This window comes from Rhinopithecus bieti, unplaced genomic scaffold (genome assembly GCF_001698545.2).
Source record: "Rhinopithecus bieti isolate Rb0 unplaced genomic scaffold, ASM169854v2 scaffold_34281, whole genome shotgun sequence".
Classification (NCBI taxonomy): Eukaryota; Metazoa; Chordata; class Mammalia; order Primates; family Cercopithecidae; genus Rhinopithecus; species Rhinopithecus bieti.
The window spans coordinates 1,350,428-1,374,096 of NW_016814762.1; the positions used below are offsets into that span (position 1 = coordinate 1,350,428).

Consider the following 23,669-nt stretch of genomic DNA (forward strand, 5'->3'; position numbering starts at 1 on the left):
TTTTTTTTTTTGAGACAGTTTTATTCTTGTTGCCCAGGCTGGAGTACAATGGCGCAATCTTGGCTCACCGCAACCTCCGCCTCCCAGGTTTGAGTGATTCTCCTGCTTCAGCCTCCTGAGTAGCTAGGATTATAGGCATGCACCACTATGCCTGGCTAATTTTTTTGTGTTTTTTTAATTTTTAATTTTTAATTTTTAATTTTTTACTAGAGATGGGATTTCTCCATGTTGGTCAGGCTGGTCTCAAACTCTCGACCTCAGGTGATCTGCCCATCTCGGCCTCCCAAAATGCTGGGTTTACGGGCGGGGCCCCCCCGCCGGGCCCCACCCCTGTTTTTTTTTTTTTTTTTTTTTTTTTTTGAGACGGAGTCTCGCTCTGTGGCCCAGGCTGGAGTGCAGTGGCCGGATCTCAGCTCACTGCAAGCTCTGCCTCCCGGGTTTACGCTATTCTCCTGCCTCAGCCTCCCGAGTAGCTGGGACTACGGGCGGCTGCCACATCGCCCGGCTAGTTTTTTGTATTTTTTAGTAGAGATGGGGTTTCACCGTGTTAGCCGGGATGGTCTTGATCTCCTGACCTTGTGATCCGCCCGTCTCGGCCTCCCAAAGTGCTGGGATTATAGGCTTGAGCCACCGCGCCCGGCCTAACTCCTGTTCTTTATGAGACATTCCTGCATGGTTCTGTGGGTATCTGTAGTCCTACTCCCTCAGAGGTTAATGAATGGGAGATGCTGGCCAGGAGTCTGAGGCAGTGATTAAATTGGAGGGATGTGTTGAAGGGGAACTGAAGCTGGCGTACCCCTCTTCCCACCAGAGGGGCCCCTCGCTGTGGACAATGCCATCCTCCTTTCCACCACAAGGGGGTGCGCCAGGATCACTCCACTGTCAAGGAGCCTGGGGAGGGAGGTGTGGCTGGACCCCGGGAGTCATCCAGGCTGCCTCTCTTCTGCTTTTCCATGAGGCAGCTGCCACCAGCACTGTCCCTTGGGTCTCTGCCTTGGGCCCTACTTCCCTCACTTAAGTCCCAGTTGGCCTTCTCAGATGAGGTAAGGCTTGTCACTTAGTGTCTCCTGTCTGTGTACCTCTACCCACCTTTACCTCCCTGTGCCCTATCTTCCTGGGTTGGGAAGGAGAAGGCCAGGGGACATTTCCTGATGCTCTCTGCCCTGGTGCCAGTGCAGGCTGCTCCAGCCTTGCCTACTATACCATCCTCATTTGCCCTCACCTGGGTCATGCCAGCAGCTCAGAGTTGGAGCTGCAGGTGCAGCACAGTGTGCTATGAACCTAAGGGTCTTGGGAGCTCCAAGTAGGAGCTTGAGGCAGCCCAGGGATCAGGGCTACACTTCTCAGGCTCCTAGACCCATGCACCTCCCTAGGTTGTCACCACTCTTGTCCTACCACCCTGGCCTCTCCAGGAGAGGGAAAATTTGTCTTCAGGACAGAGGATGAACTTTTCTCTCTTCTCAACCTCATTTGGCACTCCCTCTGAGGGCCATGTAAGATGTATGTGGCATGTATAGGTACATGTATGCAGGGTGACTCCGGGAGATGGCCGAACCAGGCACCCTGAACACCATGTAAGCACTGCAGGTCCACATGGTCAGGCTGGCAATGGGTTATCATTAGTTGATTGACAACTCTCTCCTACCCTGTACCCCAGTTTGGAGCCTCTCCATTGGCCTCCCTGGCATCTGCCTCATCCAACACCTACTCCCTGGCTGATGTTTTAAAAAATCTATTCTGCGCTAGAATGTTGGTCTTCCTCCTTTTCAAAGGCAGGAAAATCAAGGCCCCGAAGGGTGCTTTAGTAGGCTAGGCTGCTGCTGTGTGGCCTGGGCACCTGCTCTGTGTGTCCAAACCTAACAACTCCCCTGAAGGACCAAGGAGTAGACACAAGGGGCAGGGCTGGGGTTGCCCCTGTGTGAATGTGGGTGGTCCTGAGGACTGCTGAGTAGATTGATGGCAGGGGAAAGGAATATATGGAGGAGCATCCCTGACTGGTGCTAGACACTGCTTTCCTGGCCAGCTCTGGCCTGGCCCTGGGCATTTGCCCAGACCTTGCCCCACTTTGGATGCTCAGGCAGTGGTTTGCAGGCCTTGACCTCAACAGAGGCTTTCGTGCTTGGCTGGTGGATGGGGCTTTCCCCTCTGAGGAGTCATCTGAAACTCAGCCTTTACCGCCTGTCCCTGTCCCTGTCCCTGTGCTGGTGGCCACTCAGAGGCTCCACAGCCCCAGGGTCTCCCCTGCAGTTGTCATCAGTTCTTCCAAGGCTGCTCCATGGATATCCAGGCCAGGGGTCTCACCCGGAGCCCCTGAATGATCTCAGGGGCTGGGTTGCAGGGAGTCAATGTGGTCTGGGCCTGACTAGGCTAGAACAGTGTCATAGCTGGACAGGCTCCTGGAGGTACCGTTGTCCAGCTCTCTTCATCTGGGAAGCTGGGTCTAAGGTGAGGCCTAAGGGTGTAATTATGGTCTCCTGACATCTGTCTTGACAGTTCCTGTCCAATCACTCTACGTTCTTTGATTTTTTTTCCCCCTTTATCTATTCTTTCATTTGTTCACTCAAGAATGCCTGGACTATATCTCTATGAACTGACCCCAACTCAGGAGGGGTAGTCGTGCAAAAAGGACCCTGCTTCTGGGGCCCTTGTCTTTCCCTCAGGCCTTGCCACATGGGATTTAGCTTGGAACTTGAAGGGTTGGGAGCTGATGAATACAGATGAGCTGCAATCCATGACGCAGCACACAGGGCCCTGAGGCTGCCAGGTCATGGGTTCAGCTCTGCCTGTTTTCCCCCAGCCCCCAACCCTTTACGCTTCAGGCTAGATACCATATCACAAGGCCTGGGGGAGCACAGGATCCTGGAATGTTACCCTTCAGTATCCGCGCAGGTGCCATGCCTCCCACCTGCCCCGGTGGCTTCAGTCATTTGGACCTGGCTTCCACTGTGTGGTCGAGCAGGTGACCATGTCCCTCCCAGGGGCTAGCCCAGGTCCATAGCACTGGCTCACTCTGGCATGTTACTGTTGCCCCCACAACTGGCCCACGAGGCCCTTGAGCAGGGCCACTGAGGGGAGGGCTGAAAGGAAGGGTAGGTGGGGTCCTGGGGGTGCTGTACTGGACCAGCTTGTATAGTTACTGCTTCTGCCATCTTCTTGCCTGGACCAAGCCTCTTGGCTCTGCCAGGCAAAGGTATGGGATGTGGCCCCCACCTCCCAGGATGAGGCTGGATTGTCTGATTCTCAGGCTGGATTGTGGCCAGGGAACATAGGGAAGCTGCCCTGCAAGCCCTGTGTCTACCTCTGGCTTGGACTACTCTGACCAGTTTCTTTTTTCTTCTCTTTCCTTTTTCTTTGCTTTTTTTCCCCACTCCTTCCTACCTCTTTCCCTGTTTCTTTTTTGTTTGTTTCTTTCTTGAAAGGGTCTCATTCTGTCACCTAGGCTGGAGGGCAGTGGCACGAATACTGTAGTCTTGACCTCCTGGGCTCAAGTGATCCTCTCGCCTTAGCCTTTTGAGTAGTTGGGACCACAAGCACGTGCTACCACACCTGGCTAATGTTTGTATTTTTTGTAGAGACAGAGTCTCTCTGTGTTGCTCAGGCTGGTCTTGAGCTTCTGGGCTCAAGTGATCCTCCCACCTCAGCCTCTCAAAGTGCTGGGATTACAGGCATTGAGCCACCATGCCCAGCCTCTGTCCAGTTTCCATGAGCCACAGGGAATGGGACTTTATGCTGACAGTGCATGAGCTCGCAGCCCCAGATGAGGTTTGATCCCACGAGCCCAAAAACAGGGCCTAGGTCAAAGCAAAATGAGTATTTCCTACTTTTCTCCTTCGGGCTGGCTCTGGGCACCATGGAACTGGCAGGATGCTCCAGCCAGAATCCGGCCTGACTTGCTTATTCTCACTGAGAACAGCCGCCTCTAGGGAGCCCTAGAAATCCCCTCCACCTCTACCTGAGTGAGCCTCAACTTTCCTTCATGTCCTTCCTAAGATGGCTGTGCATGTGGAACAGGAGCCCAGCATCAAGAGCTGACAAGATAGCTCAGGTGGTGCAGGCCAGCAGACCTAGAAGCTAGACAAGGGCATGTTCCAGGTTTTTTTTTTTTGAGTCAGTCTTCCTCTGTCTCCCAGGCTGGGGTGCAGTGGCATGATCTTGGCTCACTGCAGCCTCAACCTCCTAGACTCGAGCCATCCTCCCACCTTAGCCTCCCAGGTAGCTGAGACTACAGGCACACACCACCGTGCTGGGCTCATTTTGTTTTATTTTTTGTGGAGACTAGGTCTCACTGTGTTGCCCAGGCTGGTCTCAAACTCCCTGGGGTCAAGTGATTCCCCCACCTTGGCCTTCCAAAATGCTGGGATTATAGGTGTGAGCCACCGTACCCAGCCTCAGCCAGCTTTTGAGCACAGCACATTGCCATAACTGGCCTTCCTTGGGCTACCTGGCATCTGGCCAGGCCAGACCAGTTTATCTCTTACTCATGCCCAGGCAAACTCACATCTTTGGGAAAATGAAAAGAAGCTCTTCTTCACAGCTCCAGATCCACTCCAACCTGCAGGTTCTGTAACTGTGGTGGCAAACCTGGAGAAGAAAGAGCTCGCTTCGGTCAAAGTGCAGGGCATCAACAGAGGAAGGTGTGGCCCCCACCTCCCAGGGTGAGGCTGGGTTGTCTGATTCTCAGGCTGGGCTGTGGCCAGGGAACATAGGGAAGCTGCCCTGCAAGCTCTGTGTCTCCTGGGACATGTCAGTCCCATGGAGCCTTCGGGCCTGGGTGGGGACAGCCTGGTGAGGGGCTGTCCAGGTGGATCTCCACTCAGTCAGAGGAGAGCTTCTTGGAACTTGCCCTGGGTGCAGCAGTAACCAGTTGTGCCCCTCCCTTTGGCACATGGGACTGTCGCCTGCCTGGCACCCTCCTGACTGTCAAACGAGTTGACTTCCTCCTAGGATGTGAGAAATGCTTTCATCCTCCCAGCCACAGGGACAAGGTGTTCCTGAGAGTATGAGGGTAATTAAATACGTCTCTGCCACCACCTGCCACCTGTCTCAGAGCAGGGAGTGGGGTCATGAACCCAGGGCAGACATCCTTTTGCTTCCTGGACTTGGGAGGTGACTCTCCCATTTGATCCCTGTGTCTGATGTTGCTAGTGGTCGGTGCCACTGGCCCCTGGTGTCAGCTGGACCATCTCTGCAGATCGGCCCCATTCTTCTACTGTGAGTGCCTCCCTTCACTGAAAAACCTCTAGCATGAAACAAAATGTGGGTCCAGGGACCGAGGAAGGAGAATTTACCGCCCTTTCCCTGCAGGAGCTCTGCCTCAGCCACCTGAAACCTAGTAACTTGCATGTGACCGTGCCAGCAAGAGACTCCAGGTTCATCCCAAGACTGCTGGCCTGCCAGCCCAGAGGTTTCCCATGAAGCAAGAGCTGCCCTTGGCTATACTACCTCCTGCCTGCTTCCGAGACCCTCAGGGCAACTCAGGGTGTGGTGGGTGGTGCAGAGTTCTGTCCTTGCCTCTCTCTATCCAGGTTGCTGGGGCTGCTCAGAGCTCTCTATGATCTTGCTGATAGATGAGATGTAGGTTTGGGGACAGGAGCCCCGGATCTTGAGCCAGCCCTGTTTCTCTTTCCCCAGGAGATAGCAGAGTGTTAGCATGCTCATACTGCACAAGGTCCCCTGCAGGCTTTATGACAGGGAAGAGGACATGCTAGAGGCCTGGGAAAGGGTTGGGATAGACCATGGAGAGGAGGAACAGGTACATTCTGTACAGAACTTAGTAGGACAGCCTAAGCAACAGCCTGAAGTGAAGGCTACACACTGCTGGGCTCATGGTGTTTGCCAGGAGAAATGGACTATGGTATGCTGTGCTCAGCTTTCTGTAAACCACTGCCTTTGCTCAGTATCCGTGCAGTGCCCTGGGAGGCTGGCACGGCAGAATCTGTTACCTGGTGGCTGGCCAGGGGCCTGGTTCCAGAGAGATTCCACAAGTGTTTTAGGGCCAGTTTGTAGACAGGATTTGAACCCAAGTCCTTGAGGCTCTGAAGCCCAGATTCTTTCTCCCCTGTCCTACTCAGCTGCCTAAGGAATGATGTCATGAAGCCAGTGATCTGGCAAAATGGATCTGCAGAGGGGGCCGGGACTGTGGGATAGGTCAGCTGATAGGTGATGGGTGGGCCTGCACTGGCCAGGGAAAGGTGCCATGGACACCCCAGTTGAGGGTGGTAGTGCCAAGGCTCTGGATGGGGAATAGCAGGTGGCATGGAGGAGAGGGGGGAAAGCTGGCATTTGATAGGAAGTGTTGGAACTTGGGGTTACTCAGTCAATTGGTGTTACGTGAGGTTCGCAGAGAGCCTGCAAAAGGCCCTGGCAGAGGCCTGGGAACCGAAGAGGACACTCATACTGTGCTGCAGGCCCCAGGTAAACCCAGGGTTAATGGTTTCCATACTGTGGCTCCCACACTGAGAGTTCCAGATGTGGTGCTCTGACCCTGCAGATCTAGCCAGCCAGTTCACACATCTGCTTTGGAGCTGATATGAAAAAAAGGGTCTCCTCCCACCCCTGAGCCTAGGGAGTAGGTCAGGCTCAGCACATTCACCGAGGAAGAGTAGGGCAGCTCTCACTTTGTTGGGCCACCAGCCTGGCCATCTGTCCACATCAGTCCATCTGTCTGAGTTTTCCTGCTTTGAGCCAGTAGAAGTTGTGGCATTGGAGGTAGAGCCCAGGTCTAGTCCCTTCGAAGCAGACTTCTCAGCAAGGCCCAGGGGAGTGGTAGAACAGGCTCCAAGGCTCTGCCACCCTTGCAGAGAATGGCAATGTGGGCACACCAGAGTCTAGGGAGCATGTTCTCACATCTGGTTCCATTCAATGGGCCTCAATTCCTGAAAACCCCTGAGCTCCCCAGGAGAGCCTCACTGAGTGACCTCTGGAAAAGCAGAAGTAAAGTCTGGGAACACACTGTCCTCTCACACTCTGCCGTGGCCAGCTGGCCAGCAAGACCCCTCCATGGGCTGGCCATGAGGCCACGGGGGAGCCTCGAGCGGGGCTGCCCCGCCTAGTGTGCTGGCCAGGGGCTGCCTCCATGCCTACTGGGCCCAGGGGCATGTGGGACCAACCCCCTGGCATGGACCAGGACCCTCCTTTCTGCCTCCCTGTGGCCCTTGGGGAGGAACTGCAGAGGCCTGGGGGCTGAAAAGGCTGTGTGCCATCTGACCCTGGGAGCCCTGGAGAGGCTGAAAGATCCCCTTCTGGGTTGGCAGGATCTGGGAAAAGTTTCAGGAAGTGGGCGGGGGCAGGGCTGCCCAGCTGCCACCTCTCAAGGCCTGTCTGATGCTGGCTGCCAAGCCCATACTTTGTCACACAGAGAGCAGAAAGCACTGGGCAGGCTGAGTGTCCTATGCCCTCTTACTAATCAAGGGCTAGGGTGATAGTCAGGGGTGCCAGCTGGGGCCCACTATGTGGCCAGCCTGAGTCTGGTGCAGTGCAGCCTGGCGACCCCTGAGAGGGGCAGCCATGCCAGGTGGGTCTTAGGCTGCAACCTTCTCAGGCCTCTTCAAAGACCTCAGCTGCCCCTGCTGGAACCAGGGCAATGGTCCTTGACACAGGCAACCTCAGGGTGGACAGGGCCGGCCTGTGGAGGCGGGAGGGCAGGGATTCTCACTTTCCAGGCTGGGGGTGTGTCTTCCCAACCCAGCCTCTCCATGGGCCTGAGAAAGCAGCACTATTTCCTGCACTTTAAGGGCTTCTCTCTCCAGCAGCCTGTGGACTTCCCTGGAACACTTGCTGGAGCAGAGATCACAGGAAGGTCACTCTGGCCAGCAAGTAGCACTGTTAGACCAGTCAAGGGCTGAGGTAATACTAGGGCTGAGGGCACGGGGCCTCCCAGGCTGTGGTAGAGGGCAGAGCTCCAGCTCCAGGGTCACATGGACTGCTAGGTGAAGGTGACAGCAAACCATTTGATTTGGAGGACTTCATTCTGTTGATGGTGTGGAGAGTGGACTTGGGAGTAGGGAGCCAAGATATAGGGCAGAAGGCCTGGGTAGTGCCAGGAGAAGGAGTTGGAGGGAGAGTCATCTGAACATGGGGACAAGAATGTGGGATGCAGAGGAGGTGTGGGAACGTCCCGGGGTGCAGACTGAGGAGCAAGCCTAGGCCTGAGGGAAGGCTGGAGACACCGGGAGACTGAGTTGGTCTGCTGCTTCTCTGAGTTGGGGTTTAGGTCAGACAGCAGAGAGAACTTCCTGAGAGCAGCATCATCTTCTTGAACATGAGAAATCGGCCTCCAAGGAAGTCTTTTACTGTGGGAGATCCCAAGCTGGCCAGACATTCCTGGTGTTGGGCCATGGATGGGAGGATTTGGGGTAGACAGCTGGGCTTGTGGGTAGACCAGAGCAGTCCCCCGAGTCTGTGCTAGCCAGAACACTACTTGCTCATGCCTCGGCCGGGCACGTCTGGGCCTCTCAGTGGCCATCACCGAGGCTGTCAGGCTGCTAGATTGCTGAGCCCAAGGCCCAGAGCAGAACTAACCCCTGGCTTCCCAGAGCCCCTGCCGTCCTTGGCTGCCCTCAGGGGCTGGGCCAGGGCTGGGTGGCCAGGTCTCCCACGAAGCTCTCAACAAGTTCCAGGCCTCTCCTTCTGTGCTTAGATCCTGCTCCCAGTCACGTCCCCTCCCAGTCACATCCCCTCCTCCGCATCCCTCAGAGAGAGCAGGAAGCTGGGGAGGAGGGAGCATCCCAACCAGCCTTGTCCTAGCCCTGACCGGTACTGTCTTAGGGCTTGGGGCTGCCAGCCACTGGGTCTGGGAGCCAGGTTTCTCTAACAGGGTCGGAGCTGGTTTAGAAGCCTTGTGTGGTCTTCTCATGGGTGAGCTGAGGGTTCAGTAGGCCTCCTCCTGTAAGTCGCCTTCTTGGCTGACAGGCTGTCCCCCTTCCCTGGGTCACAGGGAGATGTGGGGTTTGGCCAGGGAAAGTGGTCTGGAACGGCCCTTTGACATCATCCCTGGGGGCTTTTAAAAAGTAAGTTTCCTGGTAAGGAAGATTCCTCAGGCCTTGGGCAGGATTCTCAGTAGAGTCTCCCGAGTTTGCTCTGATCTGACAAACGCCAGCAGAAACCACCCGGCCGCCTGCGTTCCAGCAGTGCTTGGAGCCGTGGCTTCCCCAGATGCGGCGTCAGCAGAATGCAGCAGCCAAGGCACAGGGGTGTTTGCTTGGAGGCCCATGCTGAGTCCAGGAGTGGGGGGCCTGCAGAAGAGAGCCCGTTGCTTGGCTTTGCCCCCTCATTCATGTGCACACATTCCTGGATTCTCTAGGAATGGATGGTGCCACAAGGGATGCCAGAGGGACTTGTTCCTGAGTGATGACAGTCCAGTGACAGTGCTGACAGTCCATGCCTGTCAGGTGAGCAGTGAGTGTCCAGGCTGCCTCCGAGGAGGGGAAGAAGGCATGCCCTGGCTTCTCCCACCCCTCTGCCACCACCTGCCAGCTCATCTGGGACTGAAATCTGTCTGGACAGCTGAGTCCATATCTGAAAAGCCTGTCCTGGGTCAAGGACTGGGGAAGAGAGCAGTAAAGGAGGTGCAGAGTGGGGAGGAGAGGAGGAGACCAGATCTGGGGACAGACAATCCCTCAGGCCTGCTGCACCTCCCAGCCCCTCTATGCCCCACCCAGCTTTGGGACTCTGGACAGGTTTCATGTTCTATCTGATTTCTGTTCCTGAGGCTGAAATGGGCATGGCTGAGAGGTCCGGCACACAGGTTGCTCCTGTCATGGGGCTGAGTACACTGTACAGCCCATGTGTTTCCAGTTAGAGTAGATCTGGGTTGCCCACTTCATGTTGGGATGAGGGGACTCCCCCCTGACCAGTGCCAGGTGTTGGATAGAGAGTCATGGAGGCCTGGGGAGGGGAAAGGTGCTTGGCAGTGGGGAAGTTGCTGAGCTAGGGAGAGAAGCCATGTGGAGCAAAGTGGGAGGCTGGAGCAGAGGAAGTTTCATGCTGCTTGAGAGCTCATGAGGATCCTGAGTGGGAGGTGACAGCTCACTCGGGGAAGCCTCCCAGCAGCCTGTGCCAGGGCCTGGAAGAGCAGTGTGTACACAGATGCCCGGGTGAGGCGCAGCCCCTGGTGCTTTGGAGGGGAGGGATCAGGAGGCCAGACTGGGGTCCAGACTCCCAGTCTCAGGGAATAGTAGAGTCACTGGCAGGAGTGCCACCACCCAAAGGACTGAGTTTTTCCCTGGAGCTCACCCTGTACATCTGGCCTGGCCTCTAGGCCCAGGCTATAGCTGAAAAGGAAGAAGTCTCCTGGCCTGAGAAGGGCTCTTGGCTGGCTGCAGTGGCTGTGTGAATAAGCAGACAGGTTTGGTCTGGCAGCTGCCTCACCAGTGCCTGGGTCTGACCCAGAGAACTGTATTCCAGTCCTGGCTCCCAGCTGCCATCCGCTTCGCAGCTTCCCCTAGTGGAGATTTCAGCACTTGCTGGGCCTGGGCCAGAACCCCAAGTATATAAAATCAGAGCATGAACATGACTTTGATAAATTAAGAAGGCTTCATTTTAATACCACAGTAAGAGGAACCAGTTAATATTCTCACCATTTCACATCCACAAAAACCACATCAGGGGCATTAACAATCTCTCAGTTTTGTACAAATAAACCATGTTTCTTTTAAAAAGAGTTGCACACGTGGCTCACGCCTGTAATCCTAGCACTTTGGGAGGCTGAGGTGGGCGGATCACGAGGTCAGGAGTTCGAGACCAGCCTGGCCAACATAGTGAAACCCCGTCTGTACTAAAAATAAAAAAAAATTAGCCAGGCATGGTGGCATGGGCCTGTAGTCCCAGCTACTCAGGAGGCTGAGGCAGGAGAATCGTTTAAACCCAGGAGGCAGAGGCTGTAGTGAGCCGAGATTGTGCCACTGCACTCCAACCTGGGCAACAGAGTGAGATTCTGTCTCAAAAAAAACAAAAAAAAAAGAGGCTTGCACACTTGCCCAAGCTCAAGGATATTAAAATCTAGCACATGAAACCCACTTCTAGAGGTAGAAATACAGGCAATATATTATTTCAGCAATGACCATCAATTACAGTTAAGAACAGTTAACAACCAAATGGGTAATGAAATACTGCAACCACCCAAGTTTACTGAGCAAAGCACCTTTTCTCACCCATGCCTTACTCTAGGAGTAGCTGGGACTTGGTTAGATGTGGTAAGGATGTGGGAGAAGAGATCCCAGGGCAAGGGCTCATTGCAGACGGCCTGGAGTAAGGATGTAGGAGAGTGCACATCTCCCAGGCAAAAAGGCATTGGGGTCCACAGAGCAGAACAGGGGCTGGTGGCTTCTGCCTGCCCTACCTGGCTGTCTCTTTTATGCCCTTTTGGGTGGCCATGGGAGGAAAGTAGTGGTCAATTGCAGAGTGATGGTGAAGGCAGCAGGTGTCTCCTGCAGGCCTCTGGAGGTTGAAGTTCACTCCATGAGTATCCAGGAGCCACAGAGGTCATGAGTACAGCCTGCCACCAGCCCCCTAGAGATGCAGGTGGAAGGCGTCCATTCCAGAGACCTGTGCATACCCCTACCTTCAACATGCTGTCTTCCATCTCTCTTTTAGCACGCCTGACTCCAGGTTGGGGCTGTCTTCTCCTGATGGAGTACAGCAGGAGGGGCATCACTGGGGTCCCCTAAGCCTGTAGAGGGTTATATGCCTCACTTCCCTCCCTCTCTAAACAACCCAGGATAGCATGGTCTCCTGAGCCTCAAAGACACCTGCGGAGGCCGTGGCCAGGACAGCGTGTGGAGGTGGTCCCAAGTGCAGCTCCGCCTTTGATCCCCTGGGCAGCCTTCCCAGGGGACGGAGAGGCATGTAGTCTTCCAAGCCAGCCTCCGCTAACATGTGCCTGGGTCTCTTCTCAGCCACTGCCCTTGGTACTGTCCCAAGGGAGCTTCTGTGTCCTGTATCGGGTGGGATAAGTACTGCTGAGAAGTATAACACAAGTGAAGGGACAGTGATGGGCTGGTGGAGAAGCCTCTGAAGTGGGGTTGTGTGAGGGAAGATCTGAGGGAAGGGAGGGAGACAGCTCCATTTTCAGGCCAGGAGACAGGGAAGGGCCCTGAGGTGGGGACATGGCTGGGGATAGTGAGCATGGGGGAACCGCAGGACCTAAGTCAGAGAGGTAGAGGGGGGATGGTGGGACCACCACATGAAGGCTCTGGAAGGGACTCCCTTTCTGAGTGAAGTAGGAGTAGGGGAGAGTTTCAGGCCAATGAATGGCATGGTCTGCCTTGTGTTTTAAAAAGATCACTCTAGCTAGCACATACCTATAGTCCCAGCTACTTGGGAGGCTGAGGCCAGAGGACCGCTTGAGCCTAGGAGTTCAAGTTCAGCCTGGGAACATAGGAAGATGCCATCTCTAAACAAAAACAAAAACAAAACAAAACACTCTGGGAGACTGTTGTTAGGTTCTCATCAGGATCCCACTGCCTCTTCCCTGGCCTGCTTCCCCCGGGCCCTTCTGCTCTGCCTCTGCTTCCTTTTCCCTCACCCCATCTCTGAATGCTCAGGAGAGCCCTCAGGATTGGTCTGCCTGCCTCCGGCCACTCTGAAGGGATGCTCAGTCTTTCCTGTCAGCCTCACCTCCCCTGCATGCCACTCATTTGCCCTGAAGGCCACTTGTCACTCACACCCTCCTCCTGGCTGTTTCCTTTATACTTTCTTGCGCCTGCCCTTTGCTGTGGCCCAGCCTTTTGTGGCCTTCTCATTTTCTCAGTCTGATCTTTGGTGCCCTCTCCACTCCACTCCATAGCTTTAGGCATCTCCTGTATTTCATGTGCCTCGTGTCTGCCTCGGGGTATGTTGGCTTGCCCCTCTGACCCTGAGGCCCTGGAGTGCAGGACTCATGACTTACCTGCTCTAGGTTAGGGCCAGCCTACAGCTTAGCATACAGAAGGGCCTCAAAGACTGGGTTGTGGATTAGAGTTTCCCAGGCTTTCTGGTCATGTTGGGGAGGAACTATTCCTCTTATGCTCGAACTTTGGGGCCCCATGTCCTGGATTGTGGCCCAAAGATCTGGTGCATCTCCAGGGCCTTAGCTGATTGCCCTGTGGTAGGCCCTGAGCCAACAGGGAGATGGAGGTCAGGGTAGTAGTGGGACACAACTGCAGGGGAGAACGGGGGCTGATCGGGGTGGGAATGGGGACTTGGGACCCTTGGGGAGGCCCAGCAAGGCTAGCCCTCACCCCCTACCCTTGGGTTTCAGACTTGAAACTGCATCTGCAGAGCACTGATTATGGTAACTTCCTGGCCAACGAGGCATCACCTCTGACGGTTTCAGTCATCGATGACCGGCTCAAGGAGAAGATGGTGGTGGAGTTCCGCCACATGAGAAACCACGCCTATGAGCCACTCGCCAGCTTCCTAGACTTCATTACGTGAGTGTGCCTTGTGGCGCCTTCTCCTCTTACCTGGGCAGGATAGTTACACCTGCAGGAGCTGGCCCCAGTGTGGCTTAGGCCAGCTGCCTTCGTGCCTACGTCAACTTTCAGAGCTGAGGACAGCTCTGTCAGGCCAGCTGTCACAGGGCCCTGCCTTCAGAGTCCTCCCTGATTGTGTGCGTGATCATTCAACAACGCTGGACCTCCAGGCCACCACCTATAAAGTGGGGTCACCAGCACGTTCACTACTGGCTGAAGATACGGTGGGCAGGCAAGAGTGTCCCACGCAGTAGTGCTGGATGAAGCCTCTTCCCCCAATCACATAGACTAGGGTAGGGAAACCTGGGAAGGTGGGAGCCTTTTTTCTTACTCTACAGCACCCAAACAAAACACTCACCAGGCCCCACTCCCCATGCCAGGGGTCAGATGTCAGGCGATGGACAGAGCTCTGAAAGGCCAAGGTCTTAGGATAGGCCCATTCTCTGTCTGCTCTGACTATGGCCCTGGGTCTCAGGGAGATTGGGTCGGAGTACAGTTGGGGAGCAGGCCGAACGTCTAGCTGCCTTTCTCAGTTCTGACACAAGCCCTCAGGAACTCAGGTAGGCAGGCCCCCATTCTTATGACCCTTGGCTGCCCCAGCTTCTTCATTGTCTGACACTTGGGCACCGCTCTGCCTTCATCAAGCTCCTGGAGGAACTGAGTGGAGGAAAGGACCTTGGGATCTGCAGGCTTGGGGAGGGCACCTGGACTGGTCAGTCTCTGCCGGCCATGTATATCTGTGGACATAGGGAAGTAGAGAGGGTCCCTTTGCAGGGATGTCCCAAGAGCCATGAGCCAGGTCCTGGTGGACAAAGAAATAGCCCCAGTCTAGGTGGCTGCCCCACAGGGGTGGTGAGCAGAGGCATGCTCGGCAGCTAGCGTCTAGGAGAGTACCCTGCATTGGCAGAGTGTGAGTGTGCAGTATGTGAAGCATTTCCCTGAACTCTCTGGGTATTGTCTAACTTTTACTATTCCCTGATTATGGTGCCCCCACTCTCCTCCTTGGGACCTGACACACCTGCCCCACTTGTCCCTGCAGGGACAGAGTTAGATGCCTGCTGCCTGGCCTGATTCTTATCCCCTGCAGTTAGGAGCCACTTGCCCAGGATCCACTTGCTCAAGGAAGTACTGCGGCCAAAGGGCTCCATTCTCAGGCAGGAGTCACAGGCTGGGACACCTGAAGGGCGAGGGAACATGCCCAAGCTAGGAAGCAGGCCCTCTCCTGGCCACAGACCTCCTTCCCTGAAAGCCTCCTTGCTGCCCTGGCCTCCATCAAGGTATGCCAACATGGACCTACTGGGGCAGGAGGCTGGTAATGGGGTGTCTCTTGTGGTGCCACATTAGGGGTCACATTGCAGCTCCCCATCTGTTGATCATTCCCTGGCCCGGGTCTCTGTGTTCCTTGCTGCAAAGCCAGAGCTGAGGACATACCAGGAAGCAGTACATTTATTGCCAGAGCCCAGCCTGAGACTTGTTTGCACAAGGCTGCTTTAGCTTCCTGGTGAATGTTCTGGCCTTGCCAGCTAGGCTGGCCAGAGGAGGCCTGACCCCATGTCCATGGTCAGAGGGTAGATATCACCCATCCCACTGCCCACTGGCCCACCTGCCTGTACAGCTAGCCTTTGGCCTGTCTTGGTCTTAGCCTGCCAGGCCATGAAACTGGAGAGGGGTCTGAGCGTGACTGAGGCCGCACAACTGCCAGCTCTTTGCTAGAGGTTGGCTGCAAGCACCAAGGGTACTTAAAGCAGCCAAGTGCTGTCCTGTGGCAGGCTCTCCGAATCTGCTGCTTCCCATCCCTTCCATTCATGGGTGATTGTGGCTTACAGTCCTACCAGCCACTCACTCCTGCCCTCACTCAAGAGCTCAGCAGTCACGTGTCAGCCCATCAGGTCCTGTGTCTGCTTGGTCCATGACCTCGTCATCTCCAATGACCTGCACCTTTCCTCCTCTGCTCTGCACTTCAGCCACCCCCACTGATGGCTGCCCAGGCCCATGTCACCACCTGGAACTGCTCCACCCCTGAAATTGCTGAATCAGGCACCCTCTCTACCCACAGCCTTCTGGCCCTCCAGCCCACTCTCAGTCCCTTGTGGGACATGGGTTCCGGACTCAGCAGGACACTAGGCCTTGCTTCCTCCCCTGCTACCCCTTCTGTCTTCATTTCCCGCCCTCCCCAGCTGAGGTTCCCTGGTCCATCATTCGAGCACTTTTCTGCCAACATCCGCAGCTCTCTTGGCCGCCCAACTCATGGTCCCACCCGGCTGGCAGCCCCCCAGCCCTGGAGGAATCCCAGCAGCCTCCAGTCTGGAGCCGCCCTCCCCCTACCTCCACTGCGGGGAGGAAAGCTGGGGAAGCCAGCCTTGGGGGAGGGGGGTCATCCTTGCTGCCAGGCGTGCATACTCACCCTCTTAGCAGCCTCAGCTTGTTTCTGCCCGGCAGACTCTGGCTTTACCTACTCAGCACCCTGTAGACCCCACCAGCACTGCAAAGACCACCTTCCCATCTTATGCTATTGCTCTCCTGCCCCCAGCCTCCTCTTGGGCAGATGGCCCACCTTCTTCACAAAGACAGTAGAAACCCGTATACCTCCCAGTGCTGCTTCTGTCCCCCACCCCCTGAAGCCCATTCCAATGGCAGAAGTGCCCTTCCTTTTCTCTTAGATCCTTCCACCAGTGTTCTGAGTGCCCTCACCTTACTCCCTGGATGCTGAGTGGCCACTCATCTGCATTCCTGTCCGTGCAGGCACCTTCCTTTCCAAATTCTTCTCTTCAGTGTCTAAGCAAGCTCAAATAGTTAAAAACCATGTCGGGGACCTAAACTTTTACATTCACTGTCTGTTCTCTCATTTTCCCTCATCCCTTGAGCTTTCAGCAGTCCCATCACTCCATCACAAGGCCCTGGCTAAAGCCACCCCTGACCCACACCTTCACTTCAGGTGTGACCACTCTGCAGTGTCCAGTCCCCAGTCACCTAGCTATTTCTTTGCTCCCATGATGCCTCTCTGACTTAACTCCTACCTCTCTGGCCACTCTCCCTTCTCCACTTTGTCCCAGCAGGTCATCCCCAGTGTGTGTGTGGAGTGCTGCAGGAAGGGGTGAAGTCTTCCATAGAGGCCTCAGCTCCCCCAGGCTGGGGCTGACGATTGGCTTCCCTGAGGAGGTGGCTAGTGTGGCTGAGGGGAAAAGCATTTAAGGGAAGCATTTAGGTTGAGGGAACTATACATGTCCTGAGTAGCGAGCGTGGTGCACCTGGCTCTGTGCCCCACACAACAGCCTCCAGGTGTGGTGCCCACTCTGGGAAGGAGGAAGCTACCCTAGAAAACCCAGAGGAATATAGCCAGAGAGGAGAGTACAGTCCTCCAGGTTGTAGAAGCGTCAGCGAGAGGCCCCGTCCTGGGTGTGAAGACCTGAGAGAACAGTGCCCTGACTGCCCACAGACAAAGTTGGCCCAGCTGGGGACAGAGGTCGGGACCATCACAGAGGTCACCTTAGCTCCATCCCTCAGGGCCTGGTAGTTGCTTCTGGAGCTGCCCCAGGCTGGCTGGAGCAGGCTTCTGCCAGGAGGTGATGAAAGCGGGAGCTGGCTGAGGCTGCGTCTGTCCTTCCGTGTGAGACAGTGTCCACTGCTTTTGTAGGTCCTGGCCAGCCTTCAGCCGCACATACAACCAGTACCTGGTCTGGGTCAGGCCTGGGGCTGGGAGGGAGATGCCTGGATGCAATGGGGTGGTACCAGTGATAGTATAGACAGTGCCTGGAGAGGACTGTGAGCAGCTTTAGCAAATGAAACTGGGGTTCACAGGTGGCTTCACAGCATTGGGAGGACTCCAGGATCAGGTGGGGATAGAAAGGCCACTGGAGAGAGTAGGTGGCTGGAGAAGAGGCAGCTGTCTGGCATGGGGCCGACAGCCTGATTGAGATAGGGCTCCTAAAGTAGACTGTCATCATGTGCTCTTGAGAGGATCTGGCTCAGTTTCATGCCACTAACATGTTGTTATGTCACCGTGCCCAAGCCCAGTCATTACCTTGCTGTGAGACTTGGGATAGTGTCTGTCAGGGTTTTTTGACCTTGGAGGGGACTTTGATCTGGGCCGTTCCATGATGTTTTCCCTTGAGTCAGTCCCGGAAGAGAAGCAGAGAGACTTGTGGGAGGAGTGAGTGTGGCCTCTGGGGAGTCCCAGGTGGGCTTTAAAGACCTTTGTCTTTGAATGAGTGAGCCTCCCTGGAGGAGGTCTAGCCCAGGTGCCCATTGGCAGAGCCTGGGCATGGGTAATCTGCACCACCTGGGGATTCTGAGGCCCCATATTTCTCTTGTGTCAGGGGCCTCAGTGCCACCAGCCTGGAGTGGGCAACTGGAAAGAGGCTTTGTCCCAGGACAGTGGCCTCAAATGCCTAATGAGCCTGTCAGCACATCTGTGATTTTCTCCAGGACCTGTCACCCCAACCTTGGGGCCCTGCTTGGTCACAGAGGGGCATCAGGTTCCTCTGGCCCCCACTCCCCTGGCCAGTTCCTGTCTTTGCTATCTGCAGTCACTGTTTCTGGGTCCGTGGCAGGACTCTGCAGTTGGGGGCTGTAGGCCTGCTGTGGTTTCGGGGTCCTGGGCTAGACCTGGCTCATGCCTTGAAGAAGTGCCAGCACTGCCACTCTTTTCCTGGGCCTGGGGTCAAGCATGCAGGAGCTCCGTGAGGCCCAGAAGGCTCAGACCAGGTGGAAGGACCCAACTCTGCCTCGGGGAGAGGCAGGACTTTTATGAGCAGGTTAGAGCTCATTATCTCTGTTGGAGCCACACCTCACTCATATTATTTTTTTTTCTTGGAGATAGAGTTTCACTCTGTCGCACAGGCTGGAGTGTAGTGGCACATTCTCGGCTCACTGCAAGCTCCGCTTCCCAGGTTCAAGTGAGTCTCCTACCTCAGCCTCCAGAGCAGCTGGGATTACAGGCACGCGCCACTATACCTGGCTAATTTTTGTATTTTTAGTAGAGACAGGGTTTCGCCATGTTGGCCAGGGTGGTCTCAAACTCCTGGCCTCAAGTGATCCACCTGTCTCGGCCTCACAAAGTGCTGGGATAACAGACGTGAGCCACCACACCCGCCCTCATCTTCTATTTATTTTATTTTTTGAGGTAGGATCTTGCTTGTTGCTCAGGCTGGAATGCAGTGGCATGATCATAGCTCACTGCAGCCTTGATCTCCTGGGCTCAAGTGATCCTCCTGCCTCAGCCTTACAAGTATCTGGGATTACAAGTGCATGCCACCACACATGGCTTTTTTTTTTTGATTTTTTAATAAAAATGAGGTCTTGCTATGTTGCCCAGGCTGGCCTCAAACTCCTGAGCTAAGAGATCCTCCCACCTCTGCCTCTCAAAGTGCTGGGATTACTGGTGTGAGCCACCGTGGCTGGCCCTCACTCATCTTGATATGGAGGAGAAACTAAGTCTTGAGAGGTGGTATGCTGAGGGCATGGACAGGGCTCAGAAACAGTGATATTTCTGTTCACTTTCCACCTTGCACAGGGCTCTTTAGGACCCAGATGTGACTGAGTACAGATACTGTCACTAGCAGCTCACCCAAGCCCCTGCTGGGAACTGCAGTGGCAGGGGTACCCAGGCATCATGGCTGCCTCACCAGCACCAGACCAGTCCCCCAGGGTTGAGAAGCCGTATTGTTCCAGCAGGTGGCACCAAAGGGCACAGCAAAGGGGCAGGGTTGGCTAGGGACTCTGAAGGCTTCTTGGAGGAAGTAGCTTCCTCAACTCCAAACTAAGACGTCTGTGGACCCAAGCTGAGTTTTGAAGGCATAGGGCAAGGGAGGGCCTCTGGGCAGAGGAATACAGATGGCCCCACCCCCACCCCACAAGGGCCTCTTTGGCCTGGCGGGCAGCCGGCCCTCCACTCTCCAGCTGTCTTCCCCTGGAGGGAGATACTGACCAGCTGGAACCTTATTCCCTCCTATTGAGGCCAAATGAGGGGAGGAATGGTGGAGTGGCTTTCTGGGGGCAGGGAGGCAGCTGCTGAAGCCAGGCAAGGAGGAAGAGGATTTCCCTGCCTGCCGAAGGACTCAGCCTTGGGAGAAGGGCAGACTGCTCGGCCAGCCTCATCTCTGCCAGGCCTGTCCTGCCTCTCATCTCCTGAAAAAGAGGATTCTGCCCCTCACTGGGCAGGAGAGAAAAACAGGGCTGCAGCAGCAACAAGCTTATAGCCAGCCTGGGAAGGAAAGTGCTGGGCCTGGCACAGGATCACCCACGATTGGCCTGGCTTGGGTTTGAAGAGGGCCTTGAAGGGGCTGGGGTGGTGTGGTTAGGAGTGGCCCTTACTAGGCTCAGCATTTCCCCCACATAAACAGATGCCCTGAGTGGGGGACGCAAGGAGTGGGAGGTTGAAAAAGAGGAAACTGGCTGGTGGGGATCCCTCTGAGAAAATGAGACTAGGTGGGGTGTGTAGAGCCAGGCAGGGGGCCCTGGCCATGGGTGGAGGTGTGTGGACACTGGCCATGGGGACAGGGAGCTCCTCTGCTTTGTGGTGTGATAGGGCCTGGTGCTGGCCCTCTCTGGGCCTTATCTGCTCTGACAGTGGGGCTGGTAATGCTAGTGGTTGTGGGATCACTTGGATAAGATGGGCCTTGGGTGTGTTTTTCTCCCTCTTCCCGTCCAAAAGGGAGTGAGATCATAAAGAAGCATCCTTCAGCTTGGGGGCAGGGGGTTGGTGGCTGTCTCAGGGAGCACCAAGGCTACACTGGGGCTGGATGGGGTGCAGTTAGAGTATTGCGGGGTGGCACATATGCAGCATGGGTTCTGGGGTATGTGAGATGTTGGAGGCCTCATAGGCAGGAGGTGTATGTGCTGTCCAGGGTAGAAAAGATGCAGGCTGGGGCTGCAGACCATGGTCCAAAGTTCTGGTGAGCTCTGAGGTCCCTTACTCTACCAGCACTGTGGGGTTGGGGGCAGGAGGCTGCCCATTTGGGCCTCTTGGCTTGCAGCTGCAAGTGGGTCTTGCTTGAGGCTCTCAGTTATGGTTGGGAGTTAGGGGACTGTCTCTTCTCAGTGCACATCCTGTAGCTGACCCAGCCAGATTGGGGGCGGAGAGAGGGCAGTTGCCTGGCCCCAGGCCCAGGAGAGCAAAGGTCTTCGCAGGGCGCCAGGCTGGGTGGGAGCTGGGGGAGTGTAGAGCAAGCAGGGGGAGTGGGGGTCAGGCCAGGACAGGAGCTGGGGCCTTTTCCTCTTGCCGCCTTTCTGGAGGGCCCTGTGGGAGCTCCCCCAGTGGCCAGTGCTTTGAGCTGAGGCCTGGGCCCTGGGCTGCCACCTCCCCTCCTTTCTTTCTTCAGTATGGGGGAACTCACCTCCTACCAAGGTCCTCCCTGGACAGCCTGAGCACTGGTTGCACAAGGTCCTGTCACAGGGCAGGGGCCTAGGTCTGGCCCACTCAGAAGCTAGGACAAGACCTGTGCTCAGTGCCCAGCTCAGAACAGCAGCCTCCACCCCAACTTTTATCCTCCCATAGGTGCCTCACCCTGACCTTGGAGGAATTTCCCCTAGGCCTCATTTAGCTCCCTTGTACCCTGAGTTCATCTCTGGTGACAGACTGCAGGATAGTTGTGGCTACTGCAGCCTAACTGTTGCCTGGGGCTCTCTGCCCTTCACTGCATCCCCACACAGGTGACTACACAGAACTCTCTGCCCCAGCCCCTTTGTAGCTGGTTGTAGGCAGAGCCTTGTCCCTTGCCAAGTCTGAACTGGGCAGTCTCACCCCTCCCCAGCTCCACAGCCCCCTCTGCTGCCCATGCACCCCACAGAGCTGGCCTTCTGCAGGGCAGAGTGATGGGAGCCTCGACCTGGGATCGACCTGACCCAGCCTCCTGTTCAGGTCTCTGGGTCTTATCCAGGCCATCCTGGGTGAATGCCCAGCCCTGGCCTCAGGCCCTAAAGGAAGAGGACAGTTCTCTATTCTGGCATGGGCTGTGCAGGTCTGCCTGACCTGGGCCTTTACTCCAGAGAACCCCCACTGGCTCCTTGCTGACCTTCCCTGGAGAAGCTTCTCTCCACTCCACTCCTCACCCTTTCCTCCCCTCGCCATCTCTGCCTCTTCCTCTTCTGTCCCCACTGGGGAACAGAGTGACCCTAACTGGATGACAATTCCCCTGCTTACCCTGCTCATAGATCCCTAGTGCTCAAAACAAAGCCAGGGCCCTCTAGGCCCAGCCTCTGCCCCCTGCCTGCTGCAGCCCTGTGCTGCCGGCTGCTGCGCTTTTCTCTCCCTCTGCCAGTCCTGACCATGCCAGTTCCTCCAATGCATCCGTCACTCAGTGAGTGCCTCCAGGCCTTTGCACATGCCGTCCCCTCTTCCCAGAATAAGCTTTCTTCTCCCAGCCCTTTAATTTCCCGGGCGCTCACACTCTTCACCCCTGGGCTGGGCTGCATGTCTCACCTTCTGTCCCCAGTTCCCGTGTCCTGTTAGAACACTGTTCATGCTGTGGGGTAGTTAACTTGTGTCCCAATCCCTCACAGGGCATGAATCCCCTACCCCGCCAAAGGCGGGGGCTGTGTCTGTCCTAGGCCTCTGGCAGTGGGGTTGGTCAGGAGCTTGAGAGGAACATGGGGAGAGAAAGGAGACATTGGTGCATATCTGCATCACCCATGAGTCAGCACACATTGTTAAGGGATGATGACCTGTGCAGGGGGGCAAGGGCATGGTGCTATGCCAGGACTTCCCGGCCCCCACCCTGATGGGCTCCTTGCTATTGCCTGCCTCCTGTAGTTACAGTTACATGATCGACAACGTGATCCTGCTCATCACGGGCACGCTGCACCAGCGCTCCATCGCTGAGCTTGTACCCAAGTGCCACCCACTAGGCAGCTTCGAGCAGATGGAGGCCGTGAACATTGCTCAGACACCTGCTGAGCTCTACAATGCCATTCTGGTGGACACGCCTCTCGGTGAGCCGCTGTGTTGGTCATGGGAGGTGGGCAGTGGTGTCAGCATCAGCGCATCAGGGTGGGGTTGTGGACCCGCTGGGGGATGACCCTGAGCCAGAAAGTGAGACCTGCACACTGCTGCTTACCTTTGTCGCCCTTCAACTTCCTCCTCCCATTATCTCCTCACTTTACCCCCTTCTTCTCCTGTCCTGTTGGTTTTGCTGGGCCAGGCAGGCTACCCCAGGGCCTGACTGGGACTGTCTCACTTTGTGAAGCAGTCTGATTTCCCAGAGTGCAGAGGAGGGCTGAGCTCATGGAGAAGAGTGAGAGAGAGGCCCAGGTGCCTTGGAGTCCTGGGAGCTCCTATAGACTATGGAGCTCCTACAGAGCTGGAACCTGAGCAGAGCCAGAGTGGCTGGCTGCCTGTGAGGCAGAGGAACGAAGCAAACACCGTCACTTCCCTCCACTGAACAGGTCCCCTGGGCCAGGTCAGACAGTGTCCAGCAGGATGCAGGGTCCGTGTCAGAAGCCAGGGAAGGGGAATTAAGAGCTTCCTGCAGAGCCCTGCTTAGGCAATGCTAGTTCCTGCCTGCTTAGGAGGCTGAGGAGAAGGCACTAGGTGTCCTCATAGCCAGAGTCCTGGGCCTGGGGTACCATCTCCAAGAAGCCACCAGGGTTGAACCGCAGGCCTCTAAGCTGCACTAGGTTCTGAGCTGAGAGGCCTGAGCCCTACCTGCTGACCTTGTCTGCCATAGGCTCTCCCAGCAACTCTGAGCTGGTTCTGGGCTGTTTGTGGCTTCTTCAGTTTCTCCGTCTTTAAAGAAGAGCTAGACGAGTGAGTCTGCAGGCCCTCTTGGGGGATGAGGGTGCTGTATCCTGCTCTGGCCTCTCTTTCCAGCTCCACAGTGGCCCCCTGGATCACTGATCTGTGCCTACCCTGCTGTTGGACTTGTCCTAAGGAGGGGCTGGTTTTCCAAATGTGGGCGCCAGGCCTTCCTGGGGGGTGTAAAGAAGTAGGCGTTAGGCCCCAAATCCACAGCTGCCTTTCCAGAAGGGAGGATGTCATGGCCTCTTATGCAAGCTTGTCTTTGGCATGGTCTGAGCTTGGGTCTGCCCCAGCGGTGATTAGATCATGTTATGGCTAGCTGCCTCCTTTATAAATCAATTTTAGGAGCCAGGAGGCAGGAGAAGCTCAGGTCAGTGTACATGGCCCAGAGCATTGCTTCTGCCACTTCCAAGGCAACAGCCCAGGCTGGGGATCCCTCAGTGCCCAGCCCTGTGGGCCTTATGGCACAGGTACTCTGTGCCGTG

General features: G+C 55.9%; 1 protein-coding gene across 2 annotated transcripts in view; it reads left to right on the top strand.

The window, feature by feature from the left end:
- The window catches only part of ATP6V0D1 (ATPase H+ transporting V0 subunit d1), a 45,663-nt gene that overhangs the window by 16,749 nt on the left and 5,245 nt on the right, over positions 1-23,669 (top strand). The window contains exons 1-3 of one of the 2 annotated variants that reach the window (XM_017852326.1): positions 5,094-5,211; positions 13,238-13,409; positions 22,201-22,379. In XM_017852326.1, the coding sequence (XP_017707815.1) occupies positions 5,136-5,211; positions 13,238-13,409; positions 22,201-22,379 (427 nt within the window). In that variant the 5' untranslated portion in view covers positions 5,094-5,135. Of the gene's footprint in view, positions 1-5,093; positions 5,212-13,237; positions 13,410-22,200; positions 22,380-23,669 lie in introns of those variants that run through there. The other variant, XM_017852325.1, reaches the window with a different exon arrangement.